The 22,334-nt window shown below is 31.8% G+C and overlaps 8 protein-coding genes across 8 annotated transcripts; 2 read left to right on the top strand and 6 right to left on the bottom strand.

The window, feature by feature from the left end:
- Positions 1–137: 137 nt before the first annotated feature.
- Positions 138–1,757, bottom strand: BX664DRAFT_380169 (malate dehydrogenase, NAD-dependent). The gene is made up of 3 exons (XM_051548885.1): positions 1,416–1,757; positions 1,144–1,351; positions 138–958 (listed from the first exon to the last, which is right to left on the bottom strand). Exons 1-3 carry the CDS (start codon positions 1,630–1,632, stop codon positions 391–393), a joined length of 993 nt encoding a protein of 330 aa, XP_051398301.1. The 5' UTR covers positions 1,633–1,757; the 3' UTR covers positions 138–390.
- Positions 1,758–2,340: 583 nt separating this feature from the next.
- Positions 2,341–5,917, top strand: BX664DRAFT_338016 (glycosyltransferase family 20-domain-containing protein). Its single transcript, XM_051546352.1, has 13 exons — positions 2,341–3,064; positions 3,116–3,257; positions 3,337–3,664; positions 3,740–3,902; positions 3,971–4,246; positions 4,313–4,372; positions 4,433–4,665; positions 4,738–4,926; positions 4,984–5,077; positions 5,167–5,235; positions 5,286–5,323; positions 5,382–5,475; positions 5,545–5,917. The coding sequence occupies exons 1-13, from the start codon at positions 2,468–2,470 to the stop codon at positions 5,794–5,796; spliced, it is 2,535 nt and encodes an 844-aa protein (XP_051398300.1). The 5' UTR covers positions 2,341–2,467; the 3' UTR covers positions 5,797–5,917.
- Positions 5,918–6,546: 629 nt separating this feature from the next.
- On the top strand, positions 6,547–7,265 carry BX664DRAFT_266311 (uncharacterized protein; the record flags this gene model as incomplete). Its single annotated transcript, XM_051540901.1, has 3 exons — positions 6,547–6,803; positions 6,877–7,073; positions 7,129–7,265. Coding segments are annotated over 3 exons (591 nt in total), but the record flags the coding sequence as incomplete, so codon positions are not given.
- A 932-nt stretch (positions 7,266–8,197) lies between these two features.
- BX664DRAFT_283751 (uncharacterized protein) lies at positions 8,198–10,149 on the bottom strand. Its single transcript, XM_051541610.1, has 2 exons — positions 9,459–10,149; positions 8,198–9,318 (listed from the first exon to the last, which is right to left on the bottom strand). The coding sequence occupies exons 1-2, from the start codon at positions 10,003–10,005 to the stop codon at positions 8,480–8,482; spliced, it is 1,386 nt and encodes a 461-aa protein (XP_051398298.1). The 5' UTR covers positions 10,006–10,149; the 3' UTR covers positions 8,198–8,479.
- Positions 10,150–12,528: 2,379 nt separating this feature from the next.
- Positions 12,529–13,439, bottom strand: BX664DRAFT_338009 (acyl-CoA N-acyltransferase). The gene is made up of 3 exons (XM_051546351.1): positions 13,245–13,439; positions 13,038–13,160; positions 12,529–12,939 (listed from the first exon to the last, which is right to left on the bottom strand). Exons 1-3 carry the CDS (start codon positions 13,399–13,401, stop codon positions 12,734–12,736), a joined length of 486 nt encoding a protein of 161 aa, XP_051398297.1. The 5' UTR covers positions 13,402–13,439; the 3' UTR covers positions 12,529–12,733.
- Positions 13,440–13,552: 113 nt separating this feature from the next.
- BX664DRAFT_338007 (Sodium/hydrogen exchanger family-domain-containing protein) lies at positions 13,553–15,894 on the bottom strand. The gene is made up of 7 exons (XM_051546350.1): positions 15,442–15,894; positions 15,287–15,331; positions 15,114–15,196; positions 14,840–15,025; positions 14,698–14,746; positions 14,442–14,621; positions 13,553–14,376 (listed from the first exon to the last, which is right to left on the bottom strand). Exons 1-7 carry the CDS (start codon positions 15,823–15,825, stop codon positions 13,654–13,656), a joined length of 1,650 nt encoding a protein of 549 aa, XP_051398296.1. The 5' UTR covers positions 15,826–15,894; the 3' UTR covers positions 13,553–13,653.
- A 596-nt stretch (positions 15,895–16,490) lies between these two features.
- Positions 16,491–18,122, bottom strand: BX664DRAFT_338006 (uncharacterized protein). The gene is made up of 4 exons (XM_051546349.1): positions 17,839–18,122; positions 17,739–17,774; positions 17,630–17,666; positions 16,491–17,568 (listed from the first exon to the last, which is right to left on the bottom strand). The coding sequence occupies exons 1-4, from the start codon at positions 18,056–18,058 to the stop codon at positions 16,728–16,730; spliced, it is 1,134 nt and encodes a 377-aa protein (XP_051398295.1). The 5' UTR covers positions 18,059–18,122; the 3' UTR covers positions 16,491–16,727.
- A 216-nt stretch (positions 18,123–18,338) lies between these two features.
- On the bottom strand, positions 18,339–22,320 carry BX664DRAFT_283744 (uncharacterized protein). The gene is made up of 12 exons (XM_051541609.1): positions 21,990–22,320; positions 21,810–21,877; positions 21,645–21,736; positions 21,510–21,566; positions 21,363–21,451; positions 21,209–21,287; positions 20,905–21,118; positions 20,117–20,823; positions 19,962–20,050; positions 19,661–19,858; positions 19,210–19,606; positions 18,339–19,146 (listed from the first exon to the last, which is right to left on the bottom strand). Exons 1-12 carry the CDS (start codon positions 22,152–22,154, stop codon positions 18,422–18,424), a joined length of 2,880 nt encoding a protein of 959 aa, XP_051398294.1. The 5' UTR covers positions 22,155–22,320; the 3' UTR covers positions 18,339–18,421.
- Between the last annotated feature and the right edge of the window lie 14 nt (positions 22,321–22,334).

Here is a 22,334-nt window from a genome sequence, read left to right as displayed (position 1 = left end):
AACGCCTGTAACAGATATACGTCCTTTTTTTTTTCTTTTCTTTTTTGGATCATCGATCATCCATCATTAACTTTATTTATTTCCTTAATATAAAAAAGGATCACTGCAAATATGTTCGAATCTCAACACAAATAAGTCTCTGATCACAGCGCAGAGAAGAAAAAAATAAAGTTTTATTATCAAGGAAAAAACAAGTACAGTATATAATTGTTTTTTTTTTTTATTGTATACATTCAAACAAAAAAGAATAAATAATAACTATAAATGGATCTATTCATTTTTTTTTCTTCTTCTTCTTCTTTGAAGATAAGGTAAAATGGGGCAATCAAATATAAATAAAAAAAAAAAAGAGGAAAGAAGAAACTAACTAGAAAGGACTAACTATAATATTTACAACTTGGCACCTTCAGTGATGAAAGCAGAACCTTTAGTGATGTTACCTTTCAATTCAGGGATAGCAGCATCAAAGAGTTTCTTTTCATAGGCAGAGAGTTGACCAATAGGGAGGATCTTTTGTACACCATTGGGACCCAATTCCACAGGGACAGAGAAATAATCAATATCACCCACAACAGACTTGGTTTCCTTAGCACCAGCTTGATCGGCATCCAAATGAACATAGGTACATTCAACAATATTGGAGGTTCCCTTGACAGAGGCTTCAAGTACATTCAAAGCAAAACGAGCACCAGCGAATGCCATAGAAAGAGTAGCACTACCAGCACCATCCTTGGCCTTGACAACTTCATCACCACCAAATTGAATACGATTGGTTACCTTTTCCAATTGTTCCTGAGTTAACTTGTCAGTACCAGCAACTTGACTCAAAAGTGGCAAGATAGTAACACCACTGTGACCACCAACAACAGGAACACGAAGAGAGCTAGCTTCAGCACCAATAAGTTCAGATACAAAGGTGGAAGCACGAACAATATCAAGAGTAGTAACGCCAAAGATTCTAATAAAAAAAAAAAGGAGGGTGAGTCATTTTTGAGTTCGACTATCACCCCAACAAAAAAAAAAAAAAAATTGAAACACTTAAAAAAAAGAGTTTCTATGTAGGCATAGATATATACTAAAAGAATAACTAACTAACCTACTAGATTCTCTCTCTCTTTTCTTTTTTCAATTCTCTCTTCTTACCTCTTGGGATCATAAACATTGAATTGTTTGAAGACTTCAGTAACGATAGGGACAGTAGAATTCACAGGGTTTGAGATGATACACATGAAGGCCTTTGGAGCGAACTTGGCAGCAGCAACAGCAAGATCGCGAACAATACCAGCATTAATCTTGAAAAGGTCATCACGAGTCATACCAGGCTTTCTGGGAACACCAGCAGGAATAACAACTATATATATAAAAAAAAAAAGTGAGTTAAAAGTAGACTTATAATTAATCTTATATGAGTTTACCAACAGCAGAATCTTTGATAGCTTCTTCCAATTGAGCAGCACCAACATGACCAGTCACCTTAGACTTGGTATTAATATGACTCAAGTCAGCAGCAACACCAGGAGTATTGACGATATCGTAAAGAGATAAATGGGTGATAAGGTCAGATTGTTTCAACAATAATGAAAGAGGTTGACCAATACCGCCAGCGGCACCACAAACAGTAACTTTAACCATGATGTTATATAAAAGTAAAGAGAGATGGAGAGAAAATAGATAAAGAAAAAAAAGAAAGAAAAAAAGAAGAAAAAGAAAAGAAAAGAGAAAAAAAACTTGAGGATTTTTAAAGAGGAAAAAAAAAAAGGTCGGGAAAGAGAAATTTAGACTTGGAAATCAGTCCAAAGTAAATTCGTACATTGGGGCCCCGTTTGTAGTTTGTCTCCACATCTTTCTTTTAAAAAATACCCTTTTTTTTTAATCACATGTATTTTTGATTATTTCTCTCTTTTTCTTTACTGAGAATATCCCGGCACATGTGAATCATCATAAACTAAGATCATCCAATAAAATTCTTTCTCTGATCCCATTCAAAAGATTAAATGATAAAAACAATGATCAAAAAAAAAAAAAAGTAGTTAATGATAGTAATAATAATAATAGTGGTAATAATAATAATAATAATAATAATAATAATAATAATAATAATAATAATAGGGATGATCATATAAGTATTATACTTGATAATATTAGACGTGTTTTTTGCATAATTGATTTTTATTATTTATTATTATTATTATTTCTTACAAACTTATTTTTTTTTGACGGAAGTGTGTCCTCGGCTATACTCGGAAGACAAGTCATTACATCATGAATTGAAATACCGATGATTTTTTTGGAATTATTGGTGAGTAGGGCGGGAACAGGGACTTCTTGCTTTCCCTCCTTTTTTTTTTGTCATAGTTAGAGGAAACATTGACCTTCTTGTTTTATTACTCTACTCTACTATCTCTCTCTCTCTTTCTTTCTCTCTCTGCGACTAAAGACAGGTATTTCTACTTTTGTACCTTACAACATGACAACGACGAAAATTACCAATAATAGAGTGATTACAGCATCGTTTTTTCTTCCTTATACTGTGGACGTTGAATTAGTTGAAAAGAAAGGGGTCAATACTCCTACCATATTAGAACCTGTTGTAAATGCTTCTACTGATGTACCTGATACAACTCTTGGTCCTCGAAATTTGATTGATACTTTGGCAGCACAAAAACGAAACCCAACTCCTCAACAAAATCAACAAGAACTGTTTACATTAAAATCACAAAATAATACTACCTTGACTGATTCTACTTTGGGTCATGAAATGACAGAAACGACAATGGTTGATGACAATAAAAGTGATAACAAGGGATATGATGATATGGGTATTGTATGGGAAATCAAACCGTGTATTTCTGGAAATATTGGACTTCAAAATGCCATTCATTCTGTACGTCATCGATTGAATCAACTTGTTTGGGTAGGTACCTTGGGTACTTCATCTATGGATTGTCTTTCTAAATCGGCAAAGGAAAATATTACCTCTACTTTGATCAACAAATATGATTCTTATCCTATCATTCCAAATGATGCAGTATTTGATGGCCATTACAATCGTTATTGTAAACAAGTAAGTATATCAAATTAATTTATAAATGTTGACTGATTTTTTTTTTTTTAGATTCTTTGGCCTTATTTTCATTATGTAGTGCAAGATGATATTCAAAACAAAATGCATCACGATGATCCTTGGAAACATTATGTCAATCTTAATCAACAATTTGCAGAAACAATAGCCAATATTTACCAAGAAGGGGATATCAGTAAGTAGATCAAATATATATATATATATATATATATATATATATATTACTGGTAAAATTAATATGTATTATATTATAGTTTGGGTCAATGATTATCATTTGATGTTACTACCTGGTATGTTACGTGAAAAGTTACCAAATGCTATTATTGGATTCTTTATGCATATACCTTTCCCATCTTCTGAATTATTCCGGTGTCTACCTTCTCGAAAACAACTTTTGGAAGGCATGCTACAATCTGATTTGATTGGATTTCAAACTTACTCCTTTGCAAGACATTTTTTACAAACGTGTTCTCGGATTTTATCTCTGGATACTACACCATCAGGGATTCAAATGGATTCTCACTATGTTGCAGTTGGAATGTATCCCATTGGCATCGATATCGCTGCTCTCAATAAGAAGAGGTGAGTAAAAGTCTTTTGTAAAGGTTTTATTTTATTTACCTTTTTTTTTTTATTATTATTATTATTTCATCATAGAGAAAATCCTGATGTCACAAGTTGGATGGCCATGTTAAAGGAAAAATATGCTGGAAAAAAATTGATTGTGGCTAGAGACAAACTGGATTATGTCAAGGGTGTACGACAAAAACTATTGGCTTTTGAACAGTTCTTGATCCGACATCCTGAATGGCGTGGCAAGGTAAATCAAGAAATAAAAGGAGAAGATGAATCTTTAGTAACTTATTCGTTTTGATTTTTTATATGTAGGTGGTGCTTATTCAAATTGCTTTGTCAACCTCGGAACAAAATGAGTTGCGAGCACATATCTCAGATGTAGTGTCAAGAGTGAATTCCAAATTCAGCAACATATCATATCAACCTATTGTTTTCCTTCATCAAGATATCTCATTTCCTCAGTATTTGGCCTTATTGACTTCAGCAGATGCTTCATTGATTACTCCTCTACGTGATGGTATGAATTTAACCTCTCATGAATATATTGTATGTCAAGAAAATCGATACAACCCATTAATCCTAAGTGAAGTAAGTGTAAAAAAAAAGGCGTAGACACGAGTGATTTTAAAAAATGATTCTTATGGATAAAAATAGTTTACCGGTACTTATGGAAGTTTTGGAGCCTGTTTACGTGTGAATCCATGGGACTACCGTGTAAGTCAATATAATTGAAAAAAAAAGAAGGTGACCTGATGATCTTCTTTATATAAATAGCAAATAGGTGATGCCATACATGAAGCACTGTCCATGTCTAAAGAAGAAAAACAATCAAGATGGAATGAATTATATAAGAGTATTGAAGCGAACTCTGCACAAAACTTTGCAACGTCCATTATTTCTGAATTATCCAAAGTCCATAGCGCTACTGGTAGAAGGTTTTCAGCTCGGGTTCCACCATTGGAATTACATTCATTAAAGACAGCATTTCAAAGAAGCAAGAAAAGAGTGTAAGTAAATATATATATATATATATATATATATATATATATGCTTATCTTCTGGATTTTTTTTTGTTATAGATTCTTGTTTGATTATGGAGGTACTTTGGTGACTCATGGAAAAACAGCTAGTGGAAAAGAACTTGATCGATTGACTAGTGTGCTAACAAAATTGACGGGCGATCCTCGAAATGCAGTGTATGTCATATCTGGTCGTACAAGATTGGAAGTTGAACGTGATCTTGGAGAAGTACCAAATTTGGGGCTCAGGTATTGCATTGACATGATGAAAAAGAATCGAATCACTTATCTCCTTTTATATTTTAGTGCTGAAAATGGATTCTATATCAAACCAAGAGGTGAAGGATGGCAATCTTTGTTTGAAAAAATTGATCTTTCCTGGAAACCGGCTGTCAAAGAAGTAAAAAAAAAAAAAAAAAAAAAAATTGGCTATGTATTCATTTGATATTTTTGATGTTCTTTTTTTTTTTTTGAAAAAAAAAAAAATAGATCTTTCAATATTATACAGAACGTACCCCTGGTGCGTATATTGAAACCAAAGAAACCTCGATTGTTTGGGTAAGAAAATAAGATGAATAAATTCACTCTAATATTTATATATTTGATAGCATTATCGTACAACACCAGGACCTGATGCTCAATACGTGTAAGTTTGGATTGATGAAAAGCAAAAAGATAGGGATGATCTGACTTTTCTCTATTAGGGCCTGGCAAGCGGCAGAATGTCAAAATCATATAGCTGATTCGGTTAACAAGAATTTTGCAGTTCATGCAGTAGCTGGAAGGACAAATATAGAAGTGAGTAAAAAAAAAAAAAGGATGATGAATGATGATAATATTAATATATTTAATAAAATATCTAATTAGGTGATGCCTCATGAAATAAACAAGAGTGGGATTGCAAACAGAGTACTTCAAGATATTCAACCTGATTTTATATTATCTATTGGAGATGATCGAACAGATGAAGATATGTTTGCATTCTTGAACAAACAAAAAGTGACCAATACGACAGTTGTGACTTGTACTGTAGGATCTCGTAGTACAGAAGCTCAATATTATATCAACAATGTGGATCAAGTGATGCATATCTTAGATGGTCTTTCTACTCCCTCTTAACTTTATATATTCCCTTTTTTTCATTCCATTTTTATTGTCATTTGTTATTTATCATATCATCATCTTTTCTTTTGTGCATATTTATTCCTTTCTCCTAATAAAAACAAAAAGTATATATTTTCTTTGTCTCATGTCTGCATAATGTATTTTTTTTTTTAAACCAGTCATATATATTTTTAGATCTTGTCAAAATGTCAAATCTCGATCCAAAGGCAGAATTTTTTTCATTTTAGAAACCCATCGTTTTATTTTTTTTTCCAGGGGAATCTCAAAAAAAAATGACCCGATTATTATTAATTTTTGAGGTACAGAATGGGGGGAGCAAAAAAAAAAAAAAAAAAAAAAAAAAAAAAAAAAAAAACTTTTTTTCATATTCAATATGACTGGAACCGAATTGTGCCGAACCTTTGGAAAAATCATGATGTTTTTTTTTTTTTTGTTGATAAAAGAAGAATGATTTTTACCCTTGATCTTATTGAATAGAGAACAACAAAAGGGAGGAGAAAAATAAAAATAGATCATTCTACCTTTCTTTTCTGTTTTTGTATCCTTCATATATATTGTGGAGAAGTCCGGAGACTGAAAATGAGGCTGCACAAAAGTGGGAATTTTTTTTTTCCTTTCATTTTTTTTTTTTTTTTTTTTTTGGACATGAGTCATCATACTTAACAAAGTATATACAATGACACTTTCAGCTCAAGGTAACAATAATCAAAGAAAAAAGAATCATATAAATAAATTATATTTATAATAGTGGCCTTGAAAAGAATTGGTGACCATTTATCCAGTCAATCTCCTCATCATATACCTTCACCTCCTCATCAACCAAGAAGAGCATGTGTGGCTTTAATTCTACGTTGGTATACAAAACGACCTGATCTAATATCATCCAATAAGTTATATCCAAAAACAATTCAAGAGTTTTATGAATTACCTTGGGTAAAACAAGATCCAAAAGGTGAATTAGAAATTCTTTTTATGCAACGTGCTACTCGGTCTGGAGATAGGTAAATAATAAAAATACTTTTTTTTTTTTTTTTTTTTTTTTTACTTATATATCTATATATATATATATATAAGATGGTCTGGTCATGTTGCATATATAGGTGGCAAGAATGAACCTGGTGAAACTGATTTTGATACAGTGACAAGAGAAGTTAAAGAAGAAATTGGATTGAATCTCAATAGTGAATCATTTTTACATCTTGGACAATTAGACGATCGTGAAATTACTTCTATTTGGGATAGGAAATTGATGATGATTTTGATTCCTTTTGGTAATTAATAATAAAATAAATACTGAAAACTAAATCTTTTCTTTTTTTTGTTTAGTATTCCTGCAAGTAGTACCTTATACTCCGACAATGCAATTAGAAAAAGATGAAGTAGCTTCAGTAGAATGTAAGTTTTATATATATATATATATATGTAAAAGATTTATATATTCATTATTATTATTATTATTATAGGGATTCCATTTTCATTCTTCTTATCACCTACAACAGATCATAGTACTAGTTTCGCAGAAGAATCATTGACACCAAGAGTAATGTCTGGTTGGCGACGAACATTACTTCAACCTTTCCTTGGTACTATCACTTTCCCAGCCATTGATTTACCAGTCAATGATCTTATCACTTCTACACAACAACCAAGACGATTTAGATTATGGGGTTTGACTTTAGGAATGACTCGTGATTTGGTTCAATTAGCAGCACAAGATGATCCTCTTTCTTTCTTGACTTTGGTGGCAGGTACACCTCGTTATTCTAGAAAAGATATTGGTTGGTGGACTCAATGGATTGCCAAGATGACTTTGTTTTGGAGACATCGTCATTCCTCTAAAACAATCATTTCTAAAAGGTAAAAAAAAAAATATATATATATAAAATAAAAAAAAAATTAGGGATCATATGATCTTACATTTGGTAAAATAGTCGTCAACGCGCTGAATGGGACAAGATATACTATGAATCACTTAGAACAGGTGTGATCACAGCTGTTATAGCACGTGTGGTGGTGTTGGCTTTCGGACTTTCCTGGTTAGTACGTTATCGACGTCGATTCATTAGATAGATCATTCTTTATTTATTATTTATTTATTATCTACTTGGAAAATAAAATGTCACTGATTGTTTTGGATATCTTATGTAGGATGTACTTCTATTGTGCAACAATCAAAAAGAATGTAAAGAACGTAAATTTATTCAATGACGTAGTGTGGGGGGGTCCTGAAATGTGTACTTTTTAGTCAGCATGATCTCATACTTTTTTTTTTGATTTCAATAGAAAAAAGTATCATAATAAACATATAAAGATTATCTTTTAATAATATAGTGAATAGGATGATGATGTTTCGTGGGTAAAAAAAAAAAAAAAAAAAAAGAACACCTGGGAAAAGGGGGAGAAGAATTACAAGAAGAAAAAAAGTAGTACAAGTAGAAGTATAGGAAATCAAACTAAGAATAATAAAAAACTAAAATGGCAAATATAGAAGGAATATAGTGTTGAATGAAAGAAAGTATTAAGTACAAATAATAAAAGGGATAGAATTAAAAAAAAAATACAAAGTAATGTAAAGATGTAAATATAATAGTAATAAGTAAAATTAAAAAAAGTAAAAAATGAAATATAGGTATGATGAAGAAAAAGGGAAAAAAAATCTATACAATATAATATATTTTCATCGTTTCCAGCTAATGCCATCAGGATCAGGTGTATATGGTGTAATAGGAGAATTAGGCTCAGAACTTGTGGGCGAAGTATGTGAAGAGACCAAGGCAGGTGCATACCATGAAGAGGAAGTTGCATCGTCATCATCCAATGATCGTTCATTTGAATCTATACGTCGCATACGAATAGGTGCCAAAGAACCATTCTTTCGATGGCGTTGATAATGATGAAGACGTCGTTGATGTCGTTTTTCCATATCAGGTTCCATTAATACATAGATATCTTGAGGTTGACCATCCATTGTTGTTGTTCCATGCACAAGATCATATTCCTTTTCCTCATATAAAATTTGTTGTTCGATATCTTCGTAGTTATTATCGACTTTGACGTAATGAGTATTGCTGAAACACATACTATATTCAATACTGCGGATAAAGTTGCTGATGGAAGTATTAGGCATACCAATAAAATAAGCTAATCGATTGGGTTTCTTAGGATCGACCTTGGGCAAGTACTGACGAGCGACAAAGAACGTCAAAAAAGCATAAATGGAGCCACCCACCAAATCAATTAAATAGTGATGCGTCAAATACATGGTAGACCACCATAACCACATTGTGTAACCAATAGATAGAGGCCATAGTTTAGGACAAAGATAAGTAACAAAAAGCATTTCGATAGTAGCAGATCCAGAATGTAAAGATGGGAAAGCACCAAACACAAGAGGTGAACCACCAAAAGTAGAGCCATACAATTTCAAACCTAGAATGTCATCGATACGCGCTAAACCTCCAGGTTCACCAGGAATAGAGTAATCAGCAGGTGCTGATCCATATGACATTTCGTACCCTATCAATATAATAGAAACACATTACAAAAAAAAAAAAAAGGAAAAGAAAGAAAAGAAAAAGAAAAAAAAGAAAAAAAAAAAAGTAAGACATAGATAACAAAATGGGGGGAGTCTAAATTTTTTTTTTTTTTTTACTTACAAGGAGAAGCATTAGGAAATAATAATTGAGTCAAAACACCAGCAATATTCATATAACCAAAAGCTTGACCAAATATATTAGCAGCACCAGGAGGACCAAAGATAAATAAAAGAAAAGCCAAAATAAATGGTAAAGAAAAATGAATAACACCATAAGGTAACCACGCTAATACGTCAAGAATAGGATGAGTATGTTTAGAGATGATTTCAGATAAACTAGCACCATACAATATTCGTTCTAACGTAGGTAAAATATTGACAAAAATATGACTAGGACGATAACTGGTAGGAATGAATTGACATGCGTAAAAGGTGATGAGCCATGCAAAGATAGGTAAGGCAGGTTTAGTGAAACGTCGAATAAAAGGTAAAAATAAGGATGATACTAATGCAATGCCGACTAGGGTTTTGATGATCCAACCTGGTGATTGAATGATAATGTAATCGCTTAGAAAAAGAGTGCTTAGGAAAACATATTGTAAATTATATAGAGTGCAATATGTTTTAATGAATGATGATGATGATTCTTTCGATGATGATGGTATCATGATGATGTATGATGATGATGATTTAATTGATGGTAGTTAAGGATGATGATGATGATGATGATGATGGATATTGATATTAGTGTGATATTAATGTGATATTAGTGTGATAATAGCAAAAAATAATTATCAAATAATGATGATGATGTGCAACAATTAAAAGGAGAAAGATAAAAAAAGGAAAGAAGGAAAAGAAGAAGAAAAAAAACTTTTTTTTTTTTGTACCGTGCCAAAAACCCAGTTCTCTTTATATTTTGGATGGTCTATGTCTGTGTGTGAGTACACCCCCCATTTCCAGAGAAACAGAATAGAATATTGAAACACAGTCAAATTTTATCTTCTGGGATAAAAAAAAAAAAAAAAAGTAGCCGGGCGAACAGTTTTGCCCAACTTCTCCACCAGTCATATCACATTATTTTTATCTTTTCAGTAGCCGCTCACGTGGATTGAGATTACTTATAAAAACAAGAAGACTAGAAGAACATCCGGGTTAACTTTCTTCATACCAATCATTAAAAAATAGAATTTGAAGAAAGATATAAAATGTCATTACGAAAGTAGTTTTTTCTCCCCGGGATATCAACGTCCCTTTTTACCCGACACACACTAGAAAAAAAGAATTGGAAAACAATCATGTGGAAAAAAAAAGAGTTACTAATTTACATGGATCTAAAAGTATTTTGATCAATAATCAAAGCGTAACATCTCTTTAGACGTCATGATCATCATGGAAACAATTCATCTTTTATAATATATTGTGTTTTATGTACTAAAAATGCCATTGTTATCCTCTTTATCTTTTTAGAGAATCATTCTCCCTTAAATCTTTGTTTTTTTTTTTTTTTTTTTTTTCTTGGGGGAGTCCTACAGGGGAAATTTGAGTTTGATTATTTGTGTCGCATTCAAATTTAGTTGATTTTCAAAAAAAAAAAAAAAAGTCAACCTATTTTTTTATAAGAGCTAGCAAGTAAGGAACCGGATTAAATAAAATCTACACTTTTATTTTTACATGGATATTAATAAAACAATTTAGTAATGAGGTGGATGATTGTTCCATTCAATTCCAAAAAAAAAACTAAAAAAAGAGATCTGGGTCAATTCCCTAAATAGGTTATTTATCCTAATTTGTCGATTTTCTAATATATATATTAACATCATCAGCATCAATCATCATTCAACGACTTTTCTATTTTTCCTTTTTTTTTTAATTATGATGTTATTACTTTCTAAAAAGAAACATGTAAATAATAGCAATGCATCTTTTGGGATAAATCAAGGAGTCTGGGTACCATGATCAGTATTAGCATCAGCCACTGTGGGAGATTTACATTCATTTCATTATTGAGTAACGTTGATCATATCAACCTTTTCTTATACAAAGACTTTTTTTTTTTTTTTGATTTGGGTGTACCGATCGTTTTTTCAATTTCTCTTGGCAAAGAATATCAAAAGTCGTATTGTTATGGTTACATGATCTTGAAATGGTAATCGTCGGTACACTTTTTACCAATAAGCTTTTACTTTATTATCTTCCCTCTAATATTCTCTTTTCTAAATGGAGTAGTCCCTTTTTACATATCCAAGATACAAAAAAAAAAAAAAAAAAAAAAATCACGCCCATCTTGAAACAAAACATTGTTAACTTTAACCAATTTAGTAAATCCATTGATTCAATATGTTCATAAGTAATACTTTTTTTTTTTTGATCTTGAACAATAATATTCATGACATATCACCTTATCCATTCCATTTTTTTTTTTGCCTTGATGTTCTAATGTCCATTATAAAAATAAAACAAGTAACATGTTCATCTAAAATAATAACGAATTGTATAACAATAATGATAAGCGATCCAATGGATTGATGATGATAGATTATATCAAGGATGATAACGATAATAATTAAAAACAAAAGGATAATGTTGATCATGAATGAGCATAATGATTGGTGTGAATGATGTTGATTAACGGGCATGAAAATAATGCATACAGAAAACCCATTGATATGGATCCCATGGAGGCAACTCCGATCACAGTGTTTCATAAAAGTGCTATTTTTTTTCTCCTTTTACTTTTTTTCTTTTTCTAGAAATGTTATCGATTTTGTGGTTAGACTTTGTTAATCTTGTAAGTATCATTGAAGACAATGTTTTATTACATTCATGTGGAAAAAGCGAAATATATGATATTTTCTTCTTATCTTGTAGTGCAACAAGAATTGACTTATAGTACGTGTTCATTAGTAGAACGTTATGTGAACTTGCAATAAAGGCAAATAATAGCAAGTACCGTGACCGAACAGTGTATATTCAGCGGATAGTTACAGCAATAACACGATAAAGGACAGGATGGAATATTTGGAAGATACGACACGATGGATCTATCATTAGTTATCTTTTGATGTATATATAGAAATAAATATTTTATTGGTTTTTTTTTTACTGTTTTGAAATGTGTTGTAATTACTTTATGTGGTTGATTAGAATTTGATATCATGATGTAAAAAGGTGAAAGGATGGCCTATATGGTGAATGATCTGGTATGTGAAAATGAATGATATATGATGATAGACCATGGATAAAGAATAGATATGGAGATGCCGAAATTCTATAATAAATGATAAAGATAACAAAAAGACTGAATAATGATACACACACACAAAAAAAAAGCGGTTTTTATTGTAGTTTGGAATAAAGATAATAACAGCAATAAAACGAAAGAGAGTAAATAGATCAAACAATAAGTTTTTCAAGCACATATGCATCTCTAGGTTCCACTTCTTTATAATAGTCCTTGTCCGTTCGAGTAATTTCAAATCCATGTTTCTTGTAAAAGGCCACAGCAGCGTCGTTATTGGTTTGTACATGTAAATAGACCTTGTTGATCTTATTTTCTTTATCACTTGCTTCCTTTAAAATATGTTCCAATAATTGATCCCCTACAAAAAAAAAAAAAAAAAAAAGTCAGTTCAAAAAAAAAGATACTTCCAATCAAAAAAGTATATTTGATATATATCCCTCTTTTCTAAGAACTTACCTAATCCTAACCGTCTATAAGGTTTCAAAACACCCAAGGTCATGATATACAAGTTGGTTTGATCGTCTTGAGCAACTTCCTTTCTACAACATACTGATCCTACACATACATCGTTATAATACACTATAAATATAATGAATTAAAAAAGGCTATGTTGAATAAAATAGAATGGGAGAAAAAGAAAATATGATCTTTTTTTTTCATTACCTAGTTTAGCGAATTCTCCAACGTGAAGTACTTCTTCATAAAAGGAAGCTTTGTATTCAATAGGGAAAAGAACACTATTGAGTTTACGTAATTGACCAATGTTGTTGATAGTGATATCACCAAGAGCAATACGCTGATAAACAGGAGTGGGTGACATTTTGAGAAAGTTAGAAAAGAGAAAGCAGAAGAAAAAAAAAAAAAAAACAAACAATTCTCAACCCAGAAAAACCCTTTCCCTCTCATCACATCCCAATATGAATCCCCGCTTGAAAAAGAGGGTAAAACCATTTTTATGCAGAAGTAGTAAATAAAAGCAAATAACATAAAGTATATAATTTTTATTGGTATAAAAAGGTATACAACACAATGATAATCTAAAAATAAATATATATATATAAGACAAATTCTATCAAATGATATCATCATCAACATCATCTTCATCATCAATCAATTGCTGACGTTTTTGTTGTTGTTGTTCTGTCGATTTTGTATTCTTATTGTCATCTGTCCTTTCGACAACGTTGTTTTGATGATGTTGATGTTGATCTGGTATGACAATCGTAATGGCAGTTTGGCGAGGTGGAGTGGCGGTCAAAGCAGGTTCAGGTGACGTGACAGTATCATCACGACTATCGATAGCAGGAGTGGTATCCTTTTGATCCAATGAACTTGATGGATAATATTGTTGATGAGAAGTTTCTTGACTAATAGATCTGAATCGAGGAAGACGTAATACTTGAATCGTGCCATTGCTACTAGATGAGACAGATGTTCTAGTCAAAGTTCTGCTTGCAAATGTACCAATATGGAATAGAGGAATCGTGATACCATGGACAATCACTGAGGATAAGATCAAGAAATACACCACAGGTTCAACAACACTTCTTGCATGCGCTTGTGGACCATCTACTGGAAAATTATCCACTGCTTCTGTATAATAAAAAAGTGCTCCCACACCAATAGGACCAAACCATCCACAAAATAAAGCTTCACGCCAGGTACGTAATGCGGGTACTACCTTGTATAATGCAACAACAATAGGTAATCGACGAAATAAGAGAACTAGAATCGCAAGTACAATAAGCCGCCAGACTGTCAGTTGAAGTTCTACATTTTCAAAGGAGGACCAAGGCTAAGAAGAAATATATATTATATAAGTACTAATTTTTAATCATTCCTTTTTTTAATTTTATTTACCATAGTAGCACCGATATATACAAACATAGTGAGATTGAGTAAGAGATCGATAACTTCAGACATATGGGCATCCACTGTTTCTTTTCTGAACCAATCATCCCATGTAAATGAGTTTCCCGCAATAAAACATGCCAACAAATCATCACTTCCAACCATCGATACAGTTCCCATCAAGAATAACTGGTATATATTCATCAAAAAAAAAAAAATAAGTCGGAAGAAGATAAAGAAAGGAATCTATCATTTTAAAACTTACCGAAAGAGCCACAGCATATACCAGAAAAGATTCTTTATCGATTAATTTTCTATTTTAGATAAAAAAAAAAAAAGTCAGTTCCCAAATTTATCAAAAAAAAAAAAAATAAAAAAAAAAAATAAGATAGTATTATAGTCATTACCTTTTTTCAGCTGTTTTCAACAGCTTCCTTGCGATGTATCCAGCAACAAATCCAATAATAATGGAAAGAAGAATTTCGTAAGCCAAGATATAATAAGCCCATTGACCAATAGCCTCGCCAGCTGGCATTTGGATCAGGTAAATGGCAAGGTAAAGGAAAGGAAATCCTAGACCATCATTGGCACCACTATATATATATACATTAAAAAAGAAGATCAAGGAGAGAAAAGGAGTAGATCAATATCATGTATGATTCATCTCCCTTCTTACATTACCTTTCAGCTAGAATCAAGTTTCGTACATTCAAAGGGACACGGCGTTCTGCAAATTTACCCTGAACAATAGAGTTTGCCAAAATCTGAATAGAATATAAAAAAAAAAATCATACGTTAGTACTCTTTTTTTTTTTTTTTTTTTTTTTCTTTGGATCAATTTTTATTTCACTTACAGGATCAGTTGGAGTAAAACATGCAGCTATCATTAAAGATTGTAACTAAAGACAATAATAATAATAAATAAAAAAAGTCAAATAGTTAATATATCAAAAAAAAAAAAAAGAAAGGAATGCAGGAAAGGGGATGATGATGCAATCATGTCACTTACATAGTCTAAATTAGGTATCATCGCCCAGACGCATAAACCGCTAACGAGCCACATGGTGATCATCACCGGTAAAAGCATGATCGTCATAGATCGTAATTCCTTTCGCAAGTATGCCTTTGGTAAACATACACCAGCCGCCATGACTTGAATCCCAATCGTCAAACGAGAAAATTGTCGAGTTAATTCTACTTGATCACCACCCCATTCCCCAATATTGATGAAGTTGGCACAGGCAGGACCAAAAATCACACCAATGGTTACCGCCACCATGGCTTCGGATATATAGAGTCGCTCCTTGACCACCAATGAACATAATCCATATAAAAGGATAAATCCACCAAGGATACAATAGATAACTGATATTGTTTCGACATGAACAAACATTTACTGTGTGTGGAGATGATGATTTACAATATATCCTTTTTTGGAAAAATCAAAAGTAAAAAAAAAAAAAAAAAAAAGAAATTAAAAAAAAAAAATCAATAATGGAAAGGAAAGAGAAGTAAAGAAAAAGAAAACTTGGAAAAAAAGAACTTTATCTATCAAAAAATGCAAATGACTAAAATAGTAAAAGGGTATAAGACTCGTCTTCAGGTATTTGAAATCCCGTCGCAACTAACAAATCGGCCCGTTTGTACAACACTGAATACCTTGAGGCATTTTCGCGAAAGGCACAGCTTTACTAGTAAAACACCGATCAAAGTTCAAATAGTTCTCTTGATCCATAATAATAAATAGAAGGAATTGTCTTTGTTGATCATCCTATTCAATTATCCATCAACAACGATTTTTTATTTCATACCATTATTTGTTGTTTCATTGTAAGGACATTTTTTTTTCCCTTTGCCTCCTTTTTTAGAAAACAAAAAAAAAAAAAAAAAAACTAGTTAAGAACTCCATGCTGTTCTTTAAATTTACCGGGATCATCTCGTTTCTTAAATATTAAAAAAAAAAAAGAGAGCCAGTTCGATTCAAACCGAATCATCGACAATAGCTTATTGTCTACGATTAGAACCCAGCAAGCTTCTGTTTTCCCATTATGGAAAGTAAAAAGAACGTATTCATGCTGTATTATATATATGTATAATATGATGACCCTCACGTGAATTGTATATGAAAATAATGATGGTAATAATTTATAAGATCAATAATGAATGATTTGATGCATAATTTATTAAAAGATGATTCAAATGAAAATAAAAAAAAAAAAGGGGTACGACAAATGAAAATAACTATGACTATGAGGTAAATGACTAATATTGAGTGGAAGGATGGATAATAGTACTTTAAAATAATCCAAGGACTGATTTTCGATGTTTGGAGAGAGACTTGATAGAGACCGATTTGATAGATTTAGTTCTGGTTGAATGATGATGACTGATATTACTACTATTATCGTTGGGCCAATGAGATGATCCATCTTCATTATCCTGATGATTTGGTAAAGACTTGTCTTTAGAAGGAACGGTTGACTTGGTGTTGCCCATATCAGAAAATAAGGCTGTAGACGAACGACGATGTCTAACGGATGAGACAGGAGAATAGATTATCGAATCATTTTTAGGAGTGTGTGGTGATTGATTATTATTGTTGTGTAAAATGATGGAAGAAGAGGATGATGATGAAGGAAATGCTGCTCCGGTTGATTGTGGTATTGATGTTGTTTGGTCCATGTCGATTGTTGCTAGATAATCATCATATTGATAATCATTGTTTGCTGTTGGATGTTGCTGTGATTCATATACATTAGAGAAGATCGTGGGAGAACCATGACGCACTTGAGATAAAGAGACGTCACGAGTAGAATGAACATCATCAGAAGTAGGGTCTGTTTTGTTGTGGGTATCTAATGGTAAGCTTGAGATAGAAGAAGGAGGTAAGGGGAAAGTGAGAATATCGTCATCATTGCCAGTACTAGCATTCATAGTGTGATCATCGTTTTGTTGTTGATAAATAAGTTGTTGTTGTAAATCCAAAGCCCACACACGTTGTCGTCTTCGAGCTTCTTCAAATAGAGAAAACCAATTGACAGGTACTTGGATTCTTAAATATCTTGTCCAAAAATAAACAGGTGGATTGCCAGCTTCGTCAAATGCATCAAAGGCATCAAAGTCACCAGGCAGATATCTAAAATATTATCATTAATAAGAAATAAAAAAAAAAAGAATGATTCTTTTGTAACATTTACCTTGCTTCTGACCACCGCATAGATCCTGTATCAGATCCTAGAAAAAAAAAAAAATAGAAAAGAAAAAAAAAAGTGAGATGTCTATACTTACATGCATTTCATATCTTACGTAGTACAGAGAAGCAGCACATATCATCATTCCAACCTATTGAGAAAAAAAGAAATATCAGTAATTTTATATAGTTTATATGAATTCTTTATAAAGTTACCTTCAAATAGAGAAATGGTAACAATCTTGACTTTAATAATATAAAGAGATCCTTGAACCAAATTCTCATTTTCAATAGATTGAAAAGAAGTAGTAGAATCCATATTATACTTTCTCGAATCTGACCAGTTTGTCATAGACGATGAAGGTGAAGTTGTAGGCCACCTTGCTAATCGTTGTAATGCTTTCGTCTTGATCCGTTGTTGTCCACTTTCTACCATACAAACTAAACTATTATATATAAAAGGAAAAAATAAAGCTGATAAGATGAGAATCAAAAAAAAAAAAAAAAAAAAAAAAAGGAGAAGGAAAAAGAAATAAAATAAGTAAAAAAAAATAAAAAAAAAAATTCATTATCTACATATATTTGATGTGACACACACACACTTCGACAGGTCTTAACATCAGGAACAAATAATTAATATAAAAAGTCTTTTCTTTTTTAAATATATATATATATATATATATATATGATCGTATATATAATACCAAAACAAATTTATTTTATTTCTTTTATTTTGTAAAAAAAAAAAAAAATATTCTAGTAAATAAATAAATCAAAACAAGGTATAATAATTATTTCACTAAGATTCATCATTTCCTTTTAGAACCATGTTCTTCAAAAACTTTTGTAATACATGCCGCATTCGTTGTGGTGTGACCTTGGGTGAATATCGTTGTAGTCGATAATCCAAACATCTTGATACAATATCTCGTGGTGTAAATGATGGTAATTCTGATATTCCACGTTCCAATTCTTGTCCTTTCTCATGATTCAATCTATGTTTATTTGAATGTTCTTGTTTGCCAATTTCTTCTCCTTCTTGTTGCTGATATTCCATCCTTTCATTGCGTTCCTTTTGCTTTTTTGGTAATACCACGGATGTTGCTGGTCGACTATAGTAAAATGAAGGCGACATCCAACTTGTATAATCATTTTTCTGTGTAGATGCTGCATACCATGAAGGTGACATTGACATACTCGGTAATACTCGATTAGCAAATGAAGGTTGATATGTAGGTGGGGGCGCTAATCTTGCCACACCAGTTGTTGAAGTAGTCGTACTAGTGATGGTACTATCTTTATCGTCATCGTCATCTTCATCATGATCTTTCTTTGTTTCTGTCGTTGTCGATGTATTGGATTTTTGTCGATTATCTTGTTCATTTGATGGTGGTATTGTTGATCCGGTATGTGGTGCCACCAAATGTCGATAACTTGCACGTAAAGCGAATTCTGGGGGTATAATATCTAGAATGGCAGATTCTGAATCATGGATGGATTGAATCACTTTGAGAATATCTTCCACTATAACCAAAAATAAATAAATAAATAAAATTTCAAATGATAAAAAAAAAAAAAACACCTTACCATAGACATATTCCAAAAATTCTCTGTTTTTAAATATTCGTTTTTCTTGAATACGCTGTATAATTTTATTCCACATGCCAGTTCTTGATCTCCAATAGGGCCAGCCATATTGCATCAATACAATCATATTTCCCGCTTTTTCATCCCATCGCATTGCAGCATCAATAGACGCCATACCACCTTTTTGTTCTGATTCATTATCCAGACTAACCACTAAGTGTTTGATACATCGAGTCACCAATCCAACTTGATTCACCCGCATAAGGCCAAATTCATGATCTTGAAACACAGTTGTTACGGTATTACAATCTAATTCGTCCGCTATAAAGGCTTTTTCATCCAATTCAATAGGAATAGGGAATACGGATAAGATGATGGCAATTTCTAAAGTCGATTCCTATAATATCATTTAAATATAATCATTCTGAAGTTCTTTTCTTCTTCTTATTACCTGAATACTTCCAACTAGTAGATAAATCACTGCAATATTGTAAAGGACACGAAACGCAAACATGAATGGAATATTCAATTCGGGGGAGTCGTCCTTATTTCTAGTTGATTTTTGACCTTTACGACGTTCCACTTCGATTCTATCACAAATGGTTTGTGATAATTCCAATGCTTTAGCAAGGTTTCCAGGGACAGATGGCTATTAATATATAATTTTTTTTTTGTGTTAGTCATCATAGTGGTCTTATTATTATTATTATTATTATTATTATTATTATTATTCCAATCCATTTATTTCTTACCGAAGACAAGGCAAGGTCACTCTGTAAAAGTAAAATAGCATTCTTGGTATCAAATGGTAAGCGATATTCATCGATAATACGGTTCAGTTCTATATATATATATCAAATCGGAATCATCAATTCTTTGTCCACTCTATTCTTTTTTTTTTCTTTACCTGCTTCCCAAGATTTCAGTTGATCGGCCCAATCATGTTTTGTTGAATTCAATGTCGCCCATTGCCACAATTGTACCAAATGACGAAGACAGTCTGCTGCCTTACTAAGAATTTGTAATGCTTGATCTACGCCTTTTAAACAATCCGAAAATAATCCTTGTCCGCGATCATCCACATGAGTAGCCATATCCAATTTCACTTTCTTCTGACGCTGTGTACCGTTTTCACTTTCAATAGATGCTTCCAAAGGTCGTTTTTGATTTCCATGAGTAAGGTCTGTCAATGAAGGAGATATTGGAGTTGTTGTTGCTGTTGTTGTTGACTTGTTAAAACTATTGTCATTCGAGTTGATATTCACATTTCGATTATTCCCACTTGTACTTTTTGCTGATGGCTGGAAAGAACAGATAGGAATCAAACAACTCTTCTCCAAAGTCGATGAGGATGACGAATGAATTTCATTTTCTCCACATACTGCTTTGTAATAATCGTATCCAAAACTAACAAATTGAGATACTACCGCCATATATTCACACATCAAAGTTGCTGATATCTTCAACTGTCGTGCTTCGTCGTCATCAGGTATGGTTCGATTATCAGTTGAGGTAATAATATCATCATCAATACGGACTTTTAATCGATTTTCTTTGAGATACTGAAATCGAATGGTATGTGATACTGCATGTAATTGATCGAATCCATCATACCTAAAAAAAGAAGAGAAAAAAAAAGAAAAAAGTGAGCTTATATGTTTCATCTGTCATTTTTTTTTATATTAACCTATTTACCCACAGCTAGAGATCATCATGCATGTAAATTTGGCAAGTTCGTCCCATTGTCGTTTTCCAATATAATATTGTTGTCCAATTGAAATATACGTTTCATATAAAGTATATGGTATGATGATATAATGTTTGCTATCAGTTGATTTCACTGAAGATTGATATTCTGAGCATGTTAATTGTAATCGTTGTTTGCATAATCGAGGAAGAAGATCAGTTACTAATAAATATATAATATTAGCAAATCATTATTGTAGTACAGATGAAATTTTTTTTTCTTTCTATTTTCACTTTTTTTTATTTTGCTTACCTAAGAGATGAGAGCATTTTTCTCGGTCGTCTGGACTTCCAATTTGAGTGAATTGAATTAGGATACAAATGGCTTCCATCTAAAAATAAACAATTTGAAATGATCCATATTTAGTTTCATAAAGATATATTCTCCTTTTAATCAACTTGTTTACCATATATTTGTATGCATGTCGAGGATAAGCCTTGATATAGTCAAAAAGTACTTGAAATGCCTTTAAATCTTTCGAAGATTGTAATCGGTCTAAACAACAAAATAATTAATAAGTATATATCAAGAACATACTTCTTTATTACTTTACCTTTTGCATAGCCAATGATATTAGATTGTAATAGACATGGTAAAGCTGCAAAGAATCCTAATTTTTATTTATTTGAAATCATAGAATAGTTAGAATCTTTCTTTTATATTATATATTATGTTATCAATCTTTTACCAGATAATTCAGTATCTCTTGAAGGATGAATGTTGTTGGCTATTTCTATTAGATAATCTTGAAAGATCGAGTTGTCCATACTACTAGCTTGTCTGTAACAGACAAATAATGAAAAGAAAAGAAAAAGTTAAAATAAGATATAATTCTTAAGTTGGTCATATTTACAGGGAAACAAAGCTTTGAATTGCTTTATCATAATCACCGGTTTTAATGGCTTGGCGATGGATGACAAACTAGAGAAATAACAATAACAGTAATAAATAAAAAAGAAAAATTCAGTCATAGTCTATAATATCTCTTTGTTCTCTTTTTTTTTTTCTTTCTTGTATTGATTATCGATATTACTTCTGATTCAAATGTTGATGTTAAACTGGTTGCAGATATTGCTGTTGAAGTTGTTGTCGCCAGTGGTTCTTCTTGTTCTTGTTTCATGGTGTTGATTTCGTTCTTGACTTTCGACTGTTTTTCTACATTCATCAAAGAAGGTAAAGTTCCATAAACGGGTGACATGAAATTATAATACTTGAATATAATTCCATCCACTCTTTGATATAAATCCTTCTTTCTTTCTCTTTTTTTGTTTTAATAAAAAATTAGTTGGAAGAGTAATATGAGTGTGAGAGAAAGAGTGAAAGAGAAAAAAAAAAAATTCCTGAAGCTGCCTCAGAAAGGGTTCGTCATTTGAAGGTC

This window comes from Halteromyces radiatus (genome assembly GCF_025201355.1).
Source record: "Halteromyces radiatus strain CBS 162.75 chromosome Unknown BX664scaffold_6, whole genome shotgun sequence".
NCBI lineage: Eukaryota > Fungi > Mucoromycota > Mucoromycetes > Mucorales > Cunninghamellaceae > Halteromyces > Halteromyces radiatus.
Note: the sequence above shows the minus strand (reverse complement) of the source record. Positions and strands in the feature narration are given on the sequence as shown.

Bases quoted from the DNA above. Each gene is read 5' to 3' on its own strand.
- BX664DRAFT_380169 (XM_051548885.1), bottom strand. From the start codon at position 1,632: ATGGTTAAAGTTACTGTTTGTGGTGCCGCTGGCGGTATTGGTCAACCT. The intron at 1,352-1,415 runs GTAAACTCATAT...TTATATATATAG, and splicing joins TATCAAAGATTCTGCTGTTG to TTGTTATTCCTGCTGGTGTT. The intron at 959-1,143 runs GTAAGAAGAGAG...TTTTTTTATTAG, and splicing joins AATGTTTATGATCCCAAGAG to AATCTTTGGCGTTACTACTC.
- BX664DRAFT_338007 (XM_051546350.1), bottom strand. From the start codon at position 15,825: ATGTTTGTTCATGTCGAAACAATATCAGTTATCTATTGTATCCTTGGT. The intron at 15,332-15,441 runs GTAAGTGACATG...TATTGTCTTTAG, and splicing joins TGATACCTAATTTAGACTAT to TTACAATCTTTAATGATAGC. The intron at 15,197-15,286 runs GTAAGTGAAATA...TATTCTATTCAG, and splicing joins GTTTTACTCCAACTGATCCT to ATTTTGGCAAACTCTATTGT.
- BX664DRAFT_338006 (XM_051546349.1), bottom strand. From the start codon at position 18,058: ATGGTAGAAAGTGGACAACAACGGATCAAGACGAAAGCATTACAACGA. The intron at 17,667-17,738 runs GTAAGATATGAA...TTTTTTTTCTAG, and splicing joins GTGCTGCTTCTCTGTACTAC to GATCTGATACAGGATCTATG. The intron at 17,569-17,629 runs GTAAATGTTACA...ATAATATTTTAG, and splicing joins ATGCGGTGGTCAGAAGCAAG to ATATCTGCCTGGTGACTTTG.
- BX664DRAFT_283751 (XM_051541610.1), bottom strand. From the start codon at position 10,005: ATGATACCATCATCATCGAAAGAATCATCATCATCATTCATTAAAACA. The intron at 9,319-9,458 runs GTAAGTAAAAAA...TTATATTGATAG, and splicing joins ATTTCCTAATGCTTCTCCTT to GGTACGAAATGTCATATGGA.
- BX664DRAFT_283744 (XM_051541609.1), bottom strand. From the start codon at position 22,154: ATGTCACCCGTTTATGGAACTTTACCTTCTTTGATGAATGTAGAAAAA. The intron at 21,452-21,509 runs GTAAAGTAATAA...TTTGTTGTTTAG, and splicing joins TATCATTGGCTATGCAAAAG to ACCGATTACAATCTTCGAAA. The intron at 19,607-19,660 runs GTAATAAGAAGA...ATGATATTATAG, and splicing joins TACTAGTTGGAAGTATTCAG to GAATCGACTTTAGAAATTGC.
- BX664DRAFT_338009 (XM_051546351.1), bottom strand. From the start codon at position 13,401: ATGTCACCCACTCCTGTTTATCAGCGTATTGCTCTTGGTGATATCACT. The intron at 13,161-13,244 runs GTAATGAAAAAA...TTATATTTATAG, and splicing joins TGGAGAATTCGCTAAACTAG to TGTATTATAACGATGTATGT. The intron at 12,940-13,037 runs GTAAGTTCTTAG...TTTTTTTTGTAG, and splicing joins TTATAGACGGTTAGGATTAG to GGGATCAATTATTGGAACAT.
- BX664DRAFT_338016 (XM_051546352.1), top strand. From the start codon at position 2,468: ATGACAACGACGAAAATTACCAATAATAGAGTGATTACAGCATCGTTT. The intron at 3,903-3,970 runs GTAAATCAAGAA...TTTTATATGTAG, and splicing joins ATCCTGAATGGCGTGGCAAG to GTGGTGCTTATTCAAATTGC. The intron at 4,247-4,312 runs GTAAGTGTAAAA...GGATAAAAATAG, and splicing joins ACCCATTAATCCTAAGTGAA to TTTACCGGTACTTATGGAAG.